Here is a 12,469-nt window from a genome sequence, read left to right as displayed (position 1 = left end):
AGGAAGCACTACGAGAGCAGGGAGGAAGCACGAGAGAGCGGGGGGAAGCACGATGAGCCGGGGGGAGCGCCCGGATGAGCGGGGGAGACGAGAGAGAGGGGGCAGAGCGCGAGAGAGAGGGGGGGAGCGCGAGAGAGGGGGGGGAGCGCGAGAGAGGGGGGGGAGCGCGAGAGAGGGGGGGGAGCGCGAGAGATCTCTTCCCTTTCTTTGAACACTTTTATTAGCTATAAAAGCATTGGAAATTGGAGAAATTAAGCTGTTGAACTGGGTTTGGGCGATTGGCAGCGGGAGGCCATGTGATGAAACCTCCAGGAATACGTTCAATCAGATTTGGCCACTTAACGCCCAACTTCAAAGTGGTACCAAAGTGCTCGGCACTCCGCTCTCTACCCACAATAAGCCAGGAAATAATTTCAGGTGATGCATGTAAAAAACTCATTACCTCCGAGGCTCCCCCCCATGACTTCACGGCCTCTTCCAATTCCGTGACGTGGCCAGCCTTCATGGCCTCGCTCCCCATTGTGTTCTTCCTCTCCTGGGCTTGAGCCTCTGCCAGGCACGAGTGAGCTATCGGCTGAACTCGATGTAACGCCTGGGACAAGAACTGGAAGTGGACCTGCAGGACGGTCAGGAAACATCGGCCCAGCACCTGAGGAACAGGAAGCAACACAGGGCATCACTCGAGACCTGCCAGATTGTGCACATGGTTCAAAATTAGTTCAGGCAGCAGCAAACTTCGGCGTAAATGCTGGGCAAACCTGTTGCAGCAGTTCAGTCAGCATATTAGTTTTAAATCCACGGCTCAGAGGAGAGAAATTACCGTAAACTGTTGCCAAATATAAAGTGAATACATTTTTCACTCTTCACAGAGATCAAATTAAGGCAAGATAATATACAACAAGGTGAGTGGAGGGCATTCGATTACATTCCTGACTTGTGCCTTAATGAGCTGGCCTGTCTGCAGGTAATGACTTGTCACAGACCTGCCTTGGTAGCCACAGTATTTATATGGCTTGTCCAGTTCAGTTTTTGGTCAATGGAAACCTCTAGGACATTGATAGATAATTGGATAAATTACTTGAAAGGTAAAAAAAATTCACAGCCATGGGGAGGATGTGCCCCAAAGCACTTTACAGATAATGAAGTATTTTTTAAATTTTAGTCACTTGAAGATATAAGAAACACCGCAATCATTTTGCACACAGCAAGATCACACAAACAGCACTGTGATAATGACCAGATTCCTCTCAGTGCCCTGATCAACCATATGGTAGCACGGTGGTTAGCACTGTTGCTTCACAGCGCAGGGTCCGCGGTTCGATTCCCACTTGGGTCACTGTCTGTGTGGTGTCTGCACGTTCTCCCTGTGTCTGCGTGGGTTTCCTCCGGGTGCTCCAGATTCCTCCCACAAGTCCCGAAAGACATGCTGTCAGGTGAATTGGACATTCTGAATTCTTCCTCCCTGTACCCGAACAGGCTCCGGAGTGTGGCGACTAGGGGCTTTTCACAGTAACTTCATTGCAGTGCTAATGTCAGCCTACTTGTGACAATAATAAAAGATCATTGTGTACTCCCTATAACTGTTTGACCTCCCTAAATGCATGACCTCACACTTCCCGGTGTTAAATTCCATCTGCCGTTTTATCACCCACTCCACCAATTCATCTGTATCGTTTGGAAAATTATAGCTATCCTCTACACTGACCACCACTCGACCAAATCGGTGTCATCTGTAAATTTCCAAATCACGTTCCTCATTTTCACGTCCAAATCGTTAATATATAACACAAACAGTAAGGATCCCAAAGCCGAGTCCTCACAGTGCCCTGATCAACTGTTCTCCTCAACATCACCAGAACAGATCCACTGCTTATTCATCAAAACCAGTGCAACTTAACATTTATAAAGCACCTTTAAAAAAAATGTGCCACGGTGTTTCATAGGAGAGATCATTAGGAGTCACAAGACACTAGTCTGTACGCGTTTCCTCCAGGTTCTCCAGTTTCCTCAACAGCAAGGTCCCACAGGATTTCCTAAACAGCAAGATCCCACATATGGCTACAATGCAGGAAATCTCCAGTGTTACCCGTCAAAAACAATAGACTGCAAAGTTCATGGAGGACATTGAGAAAAAAAATTAAGCAATACACATGTTTCAATTTCTTTGAACAGACTGCATTTCTGGTGTTGATCGTTGTGAATATATACTAGGGGCATAAATGGAAGATAGCCACTAATAACCCAACACAGAATACAACAAGTGGCTACAACGTAGAATTTGCTACCACAAGGGGCAGTTTTTTAAAAATGTGTTGATGGAATTTGGGCGTTGCTGGCTTGGCCAGCATTTATTGCACATCCCTGCGGGCATTTAAGAGTAAACCAGTTGTGATGAATAGTATTGATACACCCATGGGGAAACTAAATAAACATGGATGGATGGATGGAGAAGGATATGCTGTTAGGATGGGATGAGGTTGGGTGAGAAGTGATGGTGGGGAGCAACAAACACGGGCAGAGACCGACTGCGCTAAACGGCCCGTGTTGTAAATTTGATGTAACTTTATGCAAAATATGCCAGTGGGATATTGCAGAGAAAGCTCAAACGCCAAGCAAATAACCAACCCACAACTTAAATTCCAGCAGAAACAGAGGCTCGGGTGGTCAGCAATCACTCGGTCTAGTGTCTGGGCCATTAGCTTTAGTGGAAACAGTTGTTCAACGCCATCAATTTCAGACCTTGATCGCGGTCACCCCATAGTCATGGTTTCTGTTGGAAAGTTCCTGTTTCTCTGCAGCCCCTTCATACAGATTGTTATGGAAATAGATGTCGCTGCTAAAGGGGGATAGCAACAGAGGATTTTTCCCCTGTCTTGAAGGATTTGTAACTTAAATCTCTTCAATTCTCTGTTCACAACCCACTGCCCAGTGACCTGGAACCCTAAGCCCATTCAATCCGATTTTGCAGACTTCCCATATCACAAGCAGCTGTTTCCTAAGGGAAGTATCTGAGAGGGAGGGAGGGGGATGCCTGAAGGGAAATGCCACTGTTGGTGTTTCATCTCTGACCACTAACCTTTTCACTCACACAGCCAGATTCCACATTCTTAGCAGCTGCTTTGCTGTAAGAATTATAGATCAAGCTTGCCATCCGAGAAACACAACACATAGCAGACTGGAATTGCTGTAGCGAAATGTATGGCTTTTTAAAAAATGATTGTTATAAAAACATGACAATGAACAGACTCATTAAAAGCACCGTGCATTTTCAATTATCCAATTTCCAATTAGTCCAACTCCTCATGAATGAGACCCATTTAGAATGTAATACATATCCCCATTATTCAAGAAGGGAAGTCGGGGAAAGTTACAGACCAGTGAGTCTAACATCAGTGGCAGGGAAGCTATTGGAAAAACTTCAGACGGACAGAATTAATCTCCACTTGGGGAGCCAAGGATTAATCAAGGATATTCAGCATGGCTTCATCAAAGGTCGATCAGGTCTTACAAATTTGACTGAATTTTTCGAGGTGGTGACTAGGTGTGTAGTGCAGTTGATGTAGTCTACATGGACCACAGTAAGGCTTTTGACAAGGTCTCTCTCGAATATGAGATTGGAAACCCTTCTTGGGATCAAATGTGAGACCAAGGTTAGGAAGAGAATGGTCTAATCTCAGACTTAATCTAGTTCTCCTGCTATGGAGAGGGTTGATTTAGTAACGAGGGAACACTGGAGCGTGACTGCAATCAATCACTTTGGCTTAGTGGCAGGAGGCAGAGGGTGATGGCCGAAGGTGTTTCTTATGACTGGAAGCCCGTGTCCAGTGGTATACCGCAGGGATCGGTTCTGGGTCCTTGCTGTTCGTGGTGTACATTAATGATCCAGGCATGAATGTAGGGAGTATGATCAGTAAGTTCGCAGATGACACGAAAATTGGTGGTGTAGTAAATAGCGAGAGGGAAGGCCTAAGACCACAGGACGATACAGACGAGCTGGTCAGATGAGCAGAACAATTTAACCCTGAAAAGGTAATGCACTTTGGGAGGACTAAAAAGACAAGGGAATATACAATGAGTGGTAGGACCTTCGGATGTACAGAGGATCAGACGGACCTTGGAGTCCATGTCCATAGATCCCAGAAGACAGCAGGACAGGTAAGGTAGTTAAGGCAGGTGGAATACTTGCCTTTATTAGCCAAACTGTAATATAGAAGTTTAGGGATTTTATGATGGAGCTGTATAAAATGCTAGTTAGGCCACAGCTACAGCACTGTGCGCAGCTCTGGTCAACACACTATAGGAAGTAAGGGATTACACTAGACAGGTTGCAGAGAAGATTCACCAGGATGTTGCCTGGGCTGGAGCATTTCAGTCACCATGAGAGACTGGATAAGCTGGAGTTGTTTTCCTTGGTGTATAAAACTATGAGGGACATAGATAGGATGGAAAAGGAGATTTTCCCCTTAGTGGAGGGATCGATAACCAAAGGGGGCATAGATTTAAGATGGGTTAAAGGAGATGTGAGGAAATCATTTTTCACCCAGCGAATGGTTGGAATCTGGAACGCTTACATGAAAGAGTGGAATAAGCAGGAACCCTGGAAATGTCATTGCATCAAAGGCTAGGCCACGTGCTAGAAAATTAGATTTGAATGTATCGGTGTTTGATGGCTGGCATGGGCGCAATGGGCCAAAAGTCTCTTTCTGCATTATAAAATCTCTCTGACTCCATCTGAACAATATTGAAAACACAATACTGGGTAGCACAAGTGGATAGCACTGTGGCTTCACAGCGCCAGGGTCCCAGCTTCGATTCCCCGCTGGGTCACTGCCTGTGCGGAGTCTGCACGTTCTCCTTATCTGCGTGGGTTTCCTCCGGGTGCTCCGGTTTCCTCCCACAGTCCAAAGACGTGCAGGTTAGGTAGTTTGGCCATGCTAAATTGCCCTTTGTGACCAAAAGGGTTAGATGGGGTTATTGGATTACAGGGATAGGGTGGAAGTGAGGGCTTAACTGGGTCAGTGCAGACTCGATGGGCCGAATGGCCTCCTTCTACACTGTATGTACTATGTAAAAGACCTGGACAATGAGAGCATATATGGCTTTATAAAAGCTTGAGGCTCGTAAAAAAGTGATTAAAAAAGTGATCATTCATCCCTCCAAAGTTTCTTATTTTCAGGCCCTAGTGTCAGGTGGGCTTTTGACTCCCAGTCAGAAGGTTGAACGTCCACTTTGGAGTCATGGGCAGAGAATCCAGGCTGGCACTCCAATGTGGTACAATGTCAGGCATGTCATCCTTCAGATAAGAAGTTAAACCAAGGCTCCATCACCTTCCTTTGAGGTGGATGTAAAAGGTCACAGGGCACTATGCCAAAAACCACAGATGCTGCGACTGTTTTCATCGTAAACCACCCAGATGCCAGTCCCTCATTTTGAATCAGGCAGTAGAATGGGATATTTGGTGGACACCATAATCTATGATCAAGTGTTTTGTTCAATGTGAACTCAAATCAGAATGTTAACAGCATTAATACTCATATTTGGGGCAGCACGGTAGCACAAGTGGATAGCACTGTGGCTTCACAGCTCCACGGTCAAAGGTTCAATTCCCCGCTGGGTCACTAGCTACACGTTCTCCCCTCGTCTGCGTGGGTTTCCTCCGGGTGCTCCGGTTTCCTCCTACAGTCCGAAGACCTGCAGGTTAGGTGGATTGGCCATGATAAATTGCCCTCAGTGTCCAAAAAAGGTTAGGAGGGGTTATTGGGTTACGGGGATAGGGTGGAATGAGGGCTTAAGTGGCTCGATGCAGACTTGATGGGCCAAATGGCCTCCTTCTGCACTGTATGTTCTATACCTAGAGAAGTTTACACAGAAAGTAAAAGCTACAGTGAAACCTCTGAGGTACATCAAGACCTAGAGCTACTTAAAATTACATCAAAAGTAAAGCTCAGAAACTGACCATTCTGCCCAACTGGGCTGTGCGATATGTATGCTCCGCACAAGTCTCCTTTCATCCTACTTTTATCTCACCCTGTCACGGTATTCTTCCATTCCTTTCCCCTTCACCTGTTTATCCAGCTTCTCCTTCAATGTATCTTTTTTATTCAACTCAACCACTCTCTACAATAGCGTGTTCCATATTTTCACCACTAGTTTCTTTTGAATCCTCTACCGGATTTATTAGTGACTATATCTTACATTTACCTACTCTGGTTGACACATCCACACGTGGAATCACCACCTCGCAACCCCTTTCATATCTCTGTCCTCACTCTTCTGGAGAAAGTGCTCCAGCCTGTTGAGTCTTTTCTGGTAGTTGCACACTCTCAGATTTAATATCATGTTTGAGGCACAGGGCACACAGCCTAACCTAACCTCATGTGTTCTCTATAATTATAACCTGTAGCATCTGCCAAAAGGATTGATAAAAATGGCCCAAGCTATCATGTCCATCGTCATGACTATTAGTTCAGCTTTCTTGGCAACACAAGCACCTGCAAGTTAAGATGTTTGTGTGTTCAAGCTCTTCTTCCAGAGGTTCAGTAAGTAATCTGGCCAACCCTCCATCACAGCACTTGTTGCAACCTTCTTGGGATGAAATGTTAAACCATTGGGCCCAAAAACCTGTTCTCGTGTTTGAAATGGGTGTTGTTGGCCCTACTGCGTTATCCCAAGAGTAGGACATGCACGATCAGTCTCCCAGCCAACATTCCTCCCACCAAAAATAAATAAACTGGCTGTGTGTTGGTCCGATGGCTGCTCGTGGGAATCCGCAATGCTCAAATGGCTGCTCTATTTTACCAGAGTAAAAGGTTACTGCATTTCAAAACCAATTTGTTGTACGTGAATCACTTTTAGCTGTTTGAGAGATGTGATAAAGCACCTCTAAATGCAAGCCTGCCTGTTTGTATTGAATGGTACAAAAATGCCAGCTAGGCTGCTCAGGGCTCTGCAGTCACAGACAAAGAGTTAGGACAGTTAGTCAGCATCACAGAGAGCATTAAAAATAACATTACCTCATCATCTGGAAGTCACTGAGTCAACATTTGCCACAAAGTCACTAGAGTTCAAAGAGAATATTTTATTGCCTGAAGTGCTTTGATACAGACATGAAAGGTGCTAGAAGTGAGAATGTTAATGTAATCGTGCATTTAATTACTATCCTGCCGCCTTATCTGGGACAGAATTCTAGAAATAAGGATCACACCTTCAGTAACTTGGTGCGATTGAGGCGACAGAATTTGCTCCAACAATCTCACCCGCCAGGATCTGAATCGAAACATCTACACTGGTATTAAAACCATTTGCAATTCAGCTCTTGGAGGTATATAGAGGAGACTGATTATGCACTGGTCTACATGACTATAATCTTTTCAGCAAACACTTGAGACAAACTCATGCGAAACTCTGGGTTTGTGAGCTCCAGTTACACCGAACTGAGCAAACACTAACTGGAAATTATCCAACTCCAGCGGTGTCTCTCCACCAACAATCTAAACTTCTATAGCTTCTTTCAGTCATTGTGGGTGGGTGATACCTTTGCACTGTAGGTGGACACAAGTTATGCGTATTTGTCACAGGGGTGATAATTCACAATTCTAATCAGGCAATATACCAACCCCACTCGTAACCTGCAGTTTTCTGACTTTAGCTTCCTATTAATCTCAAAAGGAATAGAAGGCCATTCAGCCCGTCCACAATTCAATAAGGTAATGCTTCATCTTGTATCTTCAAGGAGAATGGACAGATTTTGTATAACAGGCTTTCATGACCATTGGACGTGTCAAACACTTCACAGCCAATGAAGTGGTTTTGAAATGTACTCAGTTGTCACACTGGAAATGCAACAGTCAATTTGCGTGCAGCAAGCTCCCACAAACAATGTGACAATGACCAATTTGCTTTCGTAATTTTGAGCGAGACTCTCCTGCTCTTTTTCAAAGCGGTGTCATGAGATTTCTTACATCCGCCCGAGGGAGCAGACAAGGCCTGGGTTTAAAATGTCATCTGAAAGACAGCACCTCAGACAGTGCAGTACACCCTCAGTAATACACGAGGATTCTCAGCACAGATTGTTGTGCTCAAGTCCAGGAGTGGAAATTGTGCCCACAATTCAGCAGCGAGTGTTATCAGCTGATCCACAACTGAGACACCATCCACTTTGACAAAGAGTCATCGGACTCGAAACGTTAGCTCTTTTCTCTCCCTACAGATGCTGCCAGACCTGCTGAGATTTTCCAGCATTTTCTCTTTCTTTGCACCAACTTGATTTCATTACCCGTAATATCTTTTGGCAGAGGGCAGCACAGGGGCGCAGTGGTTAGCACTGCTACCTCACGGTGCTAAGGACCCCGGAATCAATCCTGGCCCCGGGTCATTCTCCATGTGGAGTTTGCACATTCTCCCGGTGTCTGCGTGGGTCTCACCCCCACAACCCAAAGGTGTGCAGGGTAGGTGGATTGGCTACGCTAAATTGCCCCTTAATTGGTAAGCTCTACAAAGAGCCTATCCCACATTGGTTGGGTCCTGGAGTCAGCATTTTCTATATGCTGCTGGGGCCCAAGCGATAATGAGAATTGTGTGCTCACAAACAATGCCTTACCGTCAACATAAAACACTTGAAGACTAAGGCTGCAATAAATTGTAAGCCTGTGAAATATCTTGGAATCAAAGAACTGCTCACGGTGACAATCAGCAGGTTACAATGTACAGTCTTCTCCCACCACTGTTCTCTCTTGTTCCGCCCTCCCCCAATGCTCAAGATCCCTACAGCTATCTTTAACGAACAAAGGTTTCATTCCCAGGGAAATAAGTCACTCTAAGCTCACAAGGCCACATCACTGATAAATGTATTGCTTTTCCCACAAAGAAATTCAGATGCACGAAGGCTTTTTTTAAAAAAAAACTTAGATTTCCCATCCAGTCGTGAGAGTCTGCGATAGTCAGGTCTCCGACCAATCAGCTGATAGGAACTGCGTTCATTGAGAGACAGAGTATCAGAGAATACGGAGAGAGAGAGAGAGAGAGAGAGAAAGGTGCTGGTTCCCCATCACTATCCAGTTCTTATTTTGGGTACTAATTAAAGGCTATGGAATAGTGTGAGAAGGTGGAGTTGATGTAGATCAGCCATAATCTCATTGAATGGAGAGCAGGCTTGGGGGGCAAATACACAGCAACTCCTATTTCTGATGTTTTTATTGAAATGTGATGTTATTCAAGGTCTCTGAGCCTGTTAGCACAAAATATCCAAACTCAAAGAACCACCACTTGAGCGATGAATCAATGAACTCCCACTGCACCTGGAACGACAGACATCTCACAGAATCATAGAACAGATGATGTGGTCATCTGGTCCATTGCCCCGGGGTCTCTTGAAAGAGTCATCCATTGAGATGCACTCCATCTGCTCTTTCCTCATCAAATCATAGAATGGTCACACAGCACAGGAGGCCATTCAGCCCATCAAGCACACACTGGCTCCCTGTATGAGCAAGCTTGGGCTGACAAGTGGCAAGTGACATTCACACCACACAAGTGCCAGGCAGTGACCATCTCCAACAAGAGATAATCTAACCATCACCCCTTGCCTAGATAAGTGCAGCTCCAACAACACTCAAGAAGCTCAACACCACCCAGGACAAAGTCGCCCATTTGATTGGTATACCATCCACAAACATCCACTCCTTCACCATTGATGTACAGTGGCAGCCGTGTGTACCATCTATAAGATGCACTGCAGGAACTCACTAAGGCTTCTTAGACAACACCTTCCAATCCCATGACCACTACCAGCTTGAAGGACAGGGCAGCAGACACATGGGAACCCCATCACCTGAACATTCCACTCCAAGCCACTCACCATCCTGACTTGGAAATATATCACCATACTTTCCACTGTCACTGGGAGAAAACCATGCAACTCCATCCCAACAGCACTGTGGGGTGTACCCACACCACTTGGACTGCAGCGGCCAAGAAGGCAGCTCATCACCACCTTAATCATCACTGCTCTGAAGAGAATAATCCCAGCTTCTCTAGTCTCTGCACATAACTGAATTCCCTATTCCTTGAACCATTCTGGTAAATGTCTCCTGCAATTTCTCTGCAGCCCATACTTCCTTCCTCTAGCGTGGGGCCCAGAATTGAACATATCTTTCCACCCGGGGCCATACCAGAGCTTTATAAAGGTTTGACATAACTCCCTGACCTTTGTAACCTATACCTATTTAATAAAGCCAAGGATCTATGTTTTTTTTAAGCAGCCGTCTCAATTTGTCCAACCACCTTCAAACGTGTGTGTTCATACACCTCCATATCTCCGTTCATGCAAGCCCTTTAATACTGCATCATTATGTCAGTCTACCAAAATATATCACTTCAGAATGGCAAAAATGCTTCCCTTTGGTCGGAAAATTAGACAAAGTGAATAGTAATGGGAAATTCAAGAGTGTTGCTATTCCTCCCTTCTACAAAATAAAATACAAGTACAACCAGTTCTTGAATCTCAAGTGACCCAAATTTTAAAAATTCAAATTAAATGTTAATGAATATGTCCGGAGTCGAGACCTCAACTGTGACGAGAGCCAGTGTTTAAACACTGTACTAAACCAGACAGAACATACTAGTTCAGAATCACTTGTCAAGCAATTAAATTATGCATTTACAACATCCGGACAATAAATACAGCATTTCGCAGGCGCCTGCTTCATTGGCAGCGACTTAACGCTGTTCCAATCAATTTATAAGCAGTCTTGGGTGAGGCTGTGATCTAGTATTTCAGTAAATATTTGTGAGGTGTCAATAAACAAAAGTCCCTGGGCTGTAAAGATCTTCAGCGTTACTCACCCAGATTGCAACTTGCCAATCCGATGGTCTTGCTTGAGGTTAGAAAATGTCACTGAGCAAATAACCTGAGACAGGGCGGGACTCGGTTTGCTAGCTTTCCCAACATGAATGCTTCAATCATCAAAGCACCAATTTTGGCCTCTACCAAAGTTCCAATCATTTGATCTATTTCATTGCATTTCCATACTTGCTTTCAAATCCCTCCCTCACCTGCACCTTCCTCCAGCCCTACAAACGTCCACGGTCTCTATGCTCCTTCAATTCCAGCACCAAGCACTTCCCCAATTTTATTCTTGCCACCATTAGCCTGTCTGTGAAGGCCCTAAGATTTGGAATACCCTCCCTAAACGACTCCAACTCCATTTCCTCCTTAAGACACTTACAATCATAGAATTTACAGTGCAGAAGGAGGCCATTCGCCTCGAGTCTGCACCGGCCCTTGGAAAGAACACCCTACCCAAGCACACACCTCCACCCTATCCCTGTAACCCCACCTAACCATTTGGGACATTAAGGGCAATTTATCATGGTCAATCCACCTAACCTGCACATCTTTGGACTGTGGGAGGAAACCGGAGCATCCGGAGGAAACCCACGCAGACACGGGAAGAATGTGCAGACTCCGCACAGACAGTGACTTTCAAACCTATCTCCTTGACCTAACGTTTGGTCATATGCTGAAATATCTCATGTGACTTGGTGTCAAATTTTGTTCCTGAAAAGCCCCTGCTCCTTGGGTCAGTTTATGATGTTAAAAGTGCTAGATAAACAAAAGTTATTATCCTAATTGAAACAGTACTCTCATCCTATTTTATGCTTTGTTTTGCCATCACAGGAGAAAATGCAAAATAAGAAATTATGTCATGAGTTATGTCAGCAGCAGTGCATCGTGAATCCTGCTGGCACAGGTTCCATCAGGCACAGAGACACCGGGCAACAGTGGGCAAAATCAACATTCCACATGGAAACCAATCCCTGTTACACTGCCTTAGTACCTGGGATATGATTGGGGGTGGCTTCTATGGCATCAGAAAGCAGTGCAGAATGAGTGTCAGCCTACAGAAGAACCAGAGTATAACTGGTGGCAATGACAGTTACCTAACAATAATATTCATTTATACAGTGCCTTCATTGAAGCAAAACATGTCAAAATGTTTCACAGGAACACTATTAGGATACCTCTGGTTCGTGTCCTAGGCCCAACCATCTTCAGCTGCTTCATCAATGACCTCCCTTCCATCATAAGGTCAGAAGTGGGGATGTTTGAGGATGACTGCACAACGTTCCACACTATTTGCAATGCCTCAGATAATGAAGCAGTCCATGTCCAAATACAAGACCCGGACAATATCCAGGCTTGGGCTGCCAATGATACGTAACATTTGCGCCACACCAGTGCCAGGCAACACAGCCATCTCCATCTCGTCCCTTGACATTCAATGGCATTACCATTATTGAATCCCCCACTATCAACACCCTGGGGGGTACCATGGACCAGAACCAAACTGGGCTGGCCATATAAATACTGTGACTACAACAGCACGTCAAAAGCTAGGAATCATGCGCCCAGTAATACACCTTCCGACTCCCCAAAGTCTGTCCACCATTTACAAGGCACAAGTCAGGT

The 12,469-nt window shown here is 45.2% G+C and overlaps 1 protein-coding gene across 1 annotated transcript in view; it reads right to left on the bottom strand.

The window, feature by feature from the left end:
• Positions 1-12,469, bottom strand: part of LOC119971067 (granule associated Rac and RHOG effector protein 1-like) — an 86,380-nt gene that overhangs the window by 48,966 nt on the left and 24,945 nt on the right. The window contains 1 exon segment of the mRNA XM_038806208.1: positions 443-649. Within this exon segment, the coding sequence (XP_038662136.1) occupies positions 443-649 (207 nt within the window).

Source organism: Scyliorhinus canicula, chromosome 9, assembly GCF_902713615.1.
Source record: "Scyliorhinus canicula chromosome 9, sScyCan1.1, whole genome shotgun sequence".
NCBI lineage: Eukaryota > Metazoa > Chordata > Chondrichthyes > Carcharhiniformes > Scyliorhinidae > Scyliorhinus > Scyliorhinus canicula.
The sequence above is the reverse complement of the archived record's forward strand: the minus strand, read 5'-3'. Positions and strand labels throughout refer to the sequence as shown.